The sequence below is a fragment of the Piliocolobus tephrosceles genome, chromosome 3 (assembly GCF_002776525.5).
Source record: "Piliocolobus tephrosceles isolate RC106 chromosome 3, ASM277652v3, whole genome shotgun sequence".
Lineage (NCBI taxonomy): Eukaryota > Metazoa > Chordata > Mammalia > Primates > Cercopithecidae > Piliocolobus > Piliocolobus tephrosceles.
The window spans coordinates 85,522,669-85,530,955 of NC_045436.1; the positions used below are offsets into that span (position 1 = coordinate 85,522,669).

An 8,287-nucleotide genomic window follows, 5' to 3' on the forward strand; every position below is an offset into this window, starting at 1 on the left:
TAGATAGATAGATAGATAGATAGATAGATAGATAGATAGATAGATAGCTTTTTTATGGTATATGTTTAATGGAAAAGGTGTGGCTAGTTCTTTATGCATTTTCTGCATTTAATTACAGAGAGCACACATTCTAGAAAAGTCTTTAAAGTTTGCTCTTTAGCTTAATTCCAATACATTAAGTTAATATGTATTTATTGAGTAGCACTTGAAAGTGTGGTATGTGGCTTCTCTCTCAGCAAGCATGCTGCAGACTTTGATAGAAAGAAGATAGAAGGTGTCTTGCATACCTTGCCTAAAACCATAAGATGATTAATTAGGCTAAGTTAAAAAAAATTGTGAGAAGGCTTGATATAAAAGTAACTTTTACAGATAACATATATAGAACTCTTTTTAAAAATCGAATATTAAGAACTCAAAATCCATCTAAAGGCAGAGCAGTTATTCTTATCTGACCATGAGTGATACGTATCTACACATTTTGTTAGGACAAAATATTAAAATCTAGTTCTTATTTGTTCTAACCACAATTCCTATGTAAAGGTGAATCATTTTGTGTCTATGAGTCACTGGATTTTATATATGTATAATTATATTGCAATACTGTAATTAGATTACCTGTAGAATCCAGTCAAGTCACAAACATAGTAATTTATCCCAGATATAGTAAATACAGTAAATAGATTCTTTGTTTACTAAGGAACTCATTAAACAGTCTGTGGGTGTATATTGATTATCTCATAAGCTGGACATCAAATTTAATTTGTGTTGGCTATTGCTGGTGCCAATAAGAGATAGGTTTCTCTCTCTTCTAGATTTCCCATGAGTTCAGACCAAGTTACCAGGGGCCGTTTAAGTTAGTTAATGCAATCTACTGCTCAGATACTGATTCCCTAGGATACCGTTTGGGTTACAAAAGAGAAACCTACTTCCAAATTATCATAAAATATCATATAAGCGTGCATGATAAAGGGTAAAGTAGGGCAGTCAGAAAATGTAAAGCAGAAGTGAAATAGAAGAAATCAAATCTAGGATGATCAGGTTATGTCATGAAGATGGGCAGTTCTATGAAGTTCATTTTCAATGATTCAGGCCAAAAAGTGTAAACAATTTAAGACACAGAAATAGCATCAGCTTAATCCTTTAATGTATTTAAAACAGAACTTATAGGCCAAGGTGAGAGAATTGCTTGAGCCTAGGTGTTCAAGACCATCTTGGGCAATAGAGTGAGACCGTATCTCTACAAAAAAAATTTAAAAATTAGCCAAGCATGGTGACACATTCCTGTGGTCCTAGCTATTTGGGAGGCTGAGGTGGGAGGATGGCTTGAGCAGAGGCTGCAGTGAGCTGAGAAAGTGCCACTGCAATCCATCCTGGGCTACAGAGTGAGACCCTGTCTCAAAGTTAATTAATTAATTAAAAATAAAACAAGTTACAACTCTGTGGTCTTTTCTGTCTCAAGGTTAAAATACCTTTATTAAGGGGTTGCTATCTTTATAGGGGATATAATTCCACTACCAAAAATAAGCCTCCAGGGTAGCCAGGGATTTGGGGCTGATATGGGAAGAATAGGGTACAGTCTCCTATGGGATTAACTATATTCCTTTTGCTGCCAGCAAAAGGTGGGAGCGATGTGGTGAATCTTTTACACAGTTTTGGTAGTCAAAGGCTAGTGATTCCCCCTACCCTCAAGTGCTGGCTCTGGGATGAGAAAGAAGGGGAATGAAAAAGTGTTGAAGGAGATGACAATGACAAAACCAAAGACTGTAGAGAAAAAGGTGGAGTTATATTTTGGGTGAGTAGGCTTTAATTTTTGAATTCCTCTTCCTGCTCACTGTTTAGGTTCAATGTTGTAACTTAGAGTGCCTGTTTTAAGTCTTTGAATAGGTTTAGCTAGACACAAAAGTGATCAGATCCTGTTTTAACCTGTCTAGGGCTTTCCTGTTTTCTTTTGTGCTTCTCGTGGGGGAAAAGGTAAGCCTATCAATAGCAGCACTGGACAAGGTATGGGCTGATCTTCTCTCCAAAACGGGCTCTTTTTTTCTTTTGGCAGGCATCTCACTTACAGAGACTCATCCTGACGCCCTTGTCAGCCCTGCTGACCTTATTCCCAGGGCCTCACAAGCTCATCCAGAAACGCTATGACAAACTGCTGGATTGCAACAGCTACCTGCAGCGATCAGCAGGAGAGGAGTCAGACTTGGCCAAAAAGGAGTATGAGGCCCTCAATGCCCAGCTTGTGGAGGAGCTCCAGGCGTTCAACCAGGCTGCTCGGAAGATTCTGTTGAACTGTCTGTGCAGCTTTATCACCCTCCTTAGGGACCTGATGCTCGTGGCACAGCAGGCTTACTCCACACTTGTGCCGGTAAGCACAGCACCAACACTCAGCTACCTTGGCCTACTGGATCTGCTAGAAACCACACCCATACGAAAGCCCTGTTCAGAGTGTGGACATGTGTTCAGTGTGGCGTGTGCGTGTTTATTTTAACTAAAACCAGTCAGATAGTCTCCTGCTCCTTATCTGTCTTCTCCATGGGAAGCTCAAAGAGGGTTTCCTACTTCAGGTTGCGGTGACTTACACATTTGTAATTCTTTTTTGGAGATTCCTTTTCAAATACCAAACACCTTTCAGCCTTGCTCCACCTGACTGATGCAACATGAAGTTTATCAACAATTTATATTTTGTATTTCTTTCTGATCAATCGTTCTTAGATGTTAACTATGACCATTTAAGATATGGCTCTAAATAGAAGGCCATCTCAGCATAATGAAAGATGCAGGATAATGTTCAAACCATGCTTTGTTTTGATTTCATTTTTCCCCAAGAAAGAGAAGCCTGGTTGTGTGTGTGTGTGCAAGAGTGTGTGTGTGTGTGTGCGCGCGTAGCTTCGCCTCCCATTAGGATATAATTTTATAATTATTTTCCTGATGAGGAAGAAAGATATTTACAATTTATATCAACTTCTTAAAAATTAGTTTGATTTCTTGGCCCTACATTTCCAGTACACTAGTTCTCAACTGAATGAGATGGATAGCTATTCAACGGGTAACACCTGGAGCAGAATTAATTGTCCCTACTTTAATTTCTATTGTGCATTAATTAACTTTTAACTTATACTTTGAATTAAATTAAATTGAATAAACAAGGGCTATGTTTACAGGGTTCAAAAGTCAAAATTATGTAAATGTATAATCAGTCTCACCATAGCTGTTCCTCTAGCATCTCATTCCCCACTCTCATCCCATTTTTATTAGTTTATTTTTATGCATTTGGTGCTTTCTCATGCCAGTAAAAATAAATGCAAATATATATTTTTATTTCTTAAAAGTAAAAAACAGCATATTATATATACCATTCTGCAACTTGCTTTTTAACAATATATTCTGAGAATGCATCTATGATAGTACATGGAGAACTTCCTCATTCTTTGTTTTTTGTTTTTTGGTTTTTTTTTTTGAGAAGGAGTTTCACTCTTGTTGCCCAGGCTGGAGTGCAAAAGCTTGATCTTGGCTCACTACAACCTCCACCTCCCAGTTTCAAGCGATTCTCCTGCCTCAGCCTCCTAAGTAGCTGGGATTATAGGCATGCGCCACCACACTTGGCTAATTTTTGTATTTTTAGTAGAGATAGGGTTTCTCCATTTTGGTCAGCTGGACTCGAACTTCTGACCTCAAGTGATCCACCCATCTTGGCCTCCCAAAGTGCTGGGATTACAGACATGAGCCACCGCGCTCAGCCTGAGTTTCCTCATTCTTTTTACAGCTTTATAGTAACTTACTGCATGGCTATATAATAATGTATAACCAGTATCCTATTTTTAAAATAACAACTTTATTGTGATGTAATTTATATGCCATAGATTCCAACTATGTAAAGTATACAATTTGATTATTTTTAGTATATTCACAAGAGTTGTGCAACCATTGCCATTACCAATTTTAGCACATTGTCATAGCCCCCTAAAGGAAACCTGTACCATCAACATTTTCCCCAACCTCCCCAGCTCTAGGCAAGTATCAGTTTCCTTTCTGCCTGTACAGATTTGCCTATTCTGGACATTTTGTACAAATGAATTCATATAGTACGTGGTTCTTTGTGGCCGGCTTCTTCTATTTAGCATAACATTTCAAGGTTTATTCATACTGTAGCATGTTTCATTATTTCATTCATTTTATCGCCAAATAACATTCCATTGTATGGATATACCACACTTTACTTATTCGTTTGTCAGTTGATGGGCATTTGGGTTATTTCCTTTTTTTGGCTGCTATAAATGATGCTTCTGTAAACATTCAAGTTTTTAGTGGATATATGTTCTCATTTCTCTTGATTACTCTGTATGCCTAGGAGTGGAATTTCTGGATCATATGTTAACTCTATGTTTAACCTTTTGAAAAACTACCAGACTGTTTTCCAAAGTGGCTGCACCATTTTACCTTCTCAGCAGTATTGATTGAGAGCTTCAATTTCTCCATACATCTTTATTATTATTATTATTATTATTATTGCTATAGCTATCCTAATGGGTGTGAAGTGGTATCTCATTGTGGTTTTTATTTGTATTTCCCTGATCAGCACGCTGTTTTAAAACTTATTAAATTAAAGTAATAACTTATATACATCAAACTGCACCAGTCTGAACCGCACATCTCAATCAATATTTGCATATATACATCTGTGTAACTACCACTCAGATCAAGATATAAGCCCTTTCCAGTTCCCCATAAAGATCATGCATGACCATTCCCAGGCACCTAAAGGTAACCATTTTTCTAACCTGTATTACCATATATTGTTTGACCTGTTTTGTACTTCATGTAAATAGAATCATACAATATGTATTCTTTTGTGTATTAACCTGTCCCTATTGATGAGTATTTGATCTATTTTTAACCTTTTTCTATTACAAATAATGCTGGGGTCATGATACGTGGGCAGATGTATCTGTAGGACAGACTTACAGAAGTGAGATCTCTGTGTCAAAGGTTAAAGACATATGTAATTTTGCTAGATATTGCCAGATTCCCTCCTTAACTGTGTACCATTTTGGATTCCCACTTGCAACATGTAAGAAAGCTGATTTCTCTGGATTTTTGCCAATCTAATAGGTTTCAAGTGTAATTTTAATTTGCATTTCTTTAAGTATTAGTGAGATTGAAACTCTTCACATTTGAGGGCTATTTATATTTATCTGCCTGTGAGTTAGTTGTTCATATCTTTTACTCCTTTTTCTTTGGGTTCTTGGTATTTTTCTCCTTAATTTCTAACAGCAGTGTATGTGCTAGGGAGATGGGCCTTTTGTTGAGATATAAATTGAGACTACTTTTTCCAAGTTTAACTTTGCCTTTGACTTCACTTGTGATTTTTTTTCATGCTAATGTTTGTGTTTTAAAAAAATGTAGTCAAGTTTATTAATTTCATTTTATGGTTCTAGGTTTTGAATCTTATAAAGGACTTCCATATTTTGAGGCTTCAAATAAATTCAGCAGTGTTTCCTCTAGTATATTTAGGGTTTCATATTTTTTATTTAAATATTCAATCCATGTAGATTTTATCCTGGTTCATATTGTAAAATATGGATTTAATTTTATCTTTTTCCAAGTGATTTTCCAGTTGCCCCAACACTATTTATTTAAAAATAACCTCTTGCTACTACTTTCTCAATGAACCACATTTAATTTGCAAGTTATTTGGATAATTTCATTCTGGGGTCATGGTAGAAGGTGGGTTCATAAGCTCAGGACAAAACTGAGCTTTGGCAGGAATTTACTAGGCAGAAAAGACATGTTATTTTAGGTATCTTTGATCCCCACTTTGAATCATGTGATTTTTAAAGGCATTTTCAGTTTCTATTTTAAATTATCTGAGTATCTTTCACATTGCAGTCCATAGCCGAACAAAAGTATAGAGATGCTTTGTTTCTGAGAAATTACTAGTGTCTTAAAGTAAAAGGCATTTTGGAGAAGTTATCCTCATTACAATTATTTTATTCTTTATTTTATATGTACTATGTGTATTTAAACTTTTTATTTTGTGATACTTAGAGATTCATATGCAGTTGTAAGAAGTAATTCAGAGTTCCTGTACAACCCTCACACAGCTTACCCAATGGTAACACATCTTGTATAACTACATGTATTTCTGAAATGCAGAATTGAATAGTGATTAGAGAACACTAGAGTACCTTGTTTTAATACCTGCTCATCGCCATACTACATTGTATAAATTAGTGTATCCCTCTGTTTAAATTTTCTCATATGAATTAAAATGAGAATAATAATGTATATAATTTTTAAGTTTTTAATTGTATAAAAAATAACACAATTTACCATTATAAGAATTTTTAAGTGTATACTTCAGTTGTGTTAAGTATACTTATATTGTTGTGTAATAGCTCTCCAAAACATTGTCATCTTGCAAAATTGAAACTATACTCATTAAATGAGTCCCCGTACTCCCCTCCCGCAAGTCCCTGGCAACCATCATTCTACTTTCTGTTTCTACAACTTTGACTGCTTTAAATACCTCATGTAAATGGAATCATACAGTGTTTGTCTCTGTGACTGTCTTATTTTACTTAATATGATGTCCTCTGTTTGTCTCTGTGACTGCCTTATTTTACTTAATATGATGTCCTCAAGATTCATTCATGTTGTAGCATGTGATAGGATTTCTTTCATTTTTAAATCTGAATATTTAATTGTATATAAAAACCACATTTTGGGCTGACACAGGTGTGGTGGCTCACACCTGTAATCCCAGCACTTTGGGAGGCTGAGGCAGGCAGACCACTCGAGACCAGGAGTTCGAGACCAGCCTGGCCAACATGGCGAAACCTCGTCTCTACTAAAAATACAAAAACTAGCTGGGCATGGTGGCACATGCCTGCAATCCCAGCTACTCGGGAGGCTGAGGCTAGAGAATCTCCTGAACCTGGGAGGCGGAGGTTGCGGTGAGCCAAGATTGCACTATTGCACTCCAGCCTGGGTAACAAGAGTGAAATGCTGTCTCAAAAAACAAAAAACACATTTTGTTTATCTACTCATCTGTCAATGATCATTTGGGTTGCTTCTATTTCTTGACTTTTGTGAATAATGCTGCAATGACCATAGGTGTGCAGATATCTCTTAAAGATCCTCTCTCAATTATTTTGGATATATACCCATAAATGGGATTGCTGAATCATATGATAATTCTATTTTTAATTTTTTGAAGAATTCAAAGCTCTATTTTTAATTTTCATTTTTATTAGAGTTATGCATACACATAATTTAAAGATTCAAGTAGTTATTCAGGTTTGATGATGAAAAACAATTGTCCTTCACTCCCTTTATTCCATTTCTCCTGCCTCAGTAGTAACTACTTTCCAACTCTTTTAGATGATTCTCTTGGTATTTACCTTCATATTTAAAAATAAGACTCTTGTGTTGTCATTTCATTATTAATGCATTTTAGGTATAATACACTCCACTATGAAAAATGAGGATTTAGCTCTCTTTTCTCTCTATACCCCCACATCTGCTATATTCAGATAAACTCTTTCTATCCCCCCTTCAATACAGTTATGACATAGATTTGGTTGAGTTAACATTCAGCATGTAAAGTATGTGATTTGTGTATTAGTCATGATTCCACTAGGAAAAACAATGCACTCAGGTTAGGCATTTGGAGATAACTTTAATAAAGAACTATTTATAAAAATGTGAGTATGCCACAGGAAAACCTTTAGAAATAGTGCCATACCCTGGGCAGGAATAGCGGTTGGGGGTACAACAACAATTAGGTTTAAAGAAATTTGGGGAGGGAGCAGTCATAGCAATGTGTAGAGAGAGAGGTGTGTGGATAGGGTGACTTGGTAGGAGCTGTGTGTTTCTGTCAATACTACCAAAAGCAAAATTAGGAAATAAATATCCTTATCTCATTTTCTTCCCCTATTCTAATTTCCAACAGGTGCTCCTCATTGATGGATTGATTGAATCCATTATAAGACAGAGAGCAAGAACGCTGTTTTTGTTGTTGTTGTTGAGACAGGGTTTCACTCTGTCACCCAGGCTGGAGCGTCATGGTGTGATCACAGAGCTCACTTCAGCCTCAACTTCCAAGCAGTCCTCCTGTCTCAGCCTCCAGTGTAGCTGGGATTACAGGCGCACACCACCTCATCCAGCTAATTTCTTTCTTTCTCTCTCTTTCTTTCTTTCCTTCCTTCTTTCTTTCTTTCTTTCTTTCTTTCTTTCTTTCTTTCTTTCTTTCTTTCTTTCTTTCTTTCTTTCTTTCTTTCTTTCTTTCTTT

The 8,287-nt window shown here is 36.2% G+C and overlaps 1 protein-coding gene across 1 annotated transcript in view; it reads left to right on the forward strand.

Annotated features, from left to right (window-relative positions):
- ARHGEF38 (Rho guanine nucleotide exchange factor 38) overlaps positions 1–8,287 on the forward strand; it is a 130,565-nt gene that overhangs the window by 108,747 nt on the left and 13,531 nt on the right. Inside the window, exon 10 of the mRNA XM_026455022.2 lies at positions 2,051–2,362. Coding sequence (XP_026310807.1) covers positions 2,051–2,362 — 312 coding nt within the window. The remainder of the gene's footprint in view (positions 1–2,050; positions 2,363–8,287) is intronic.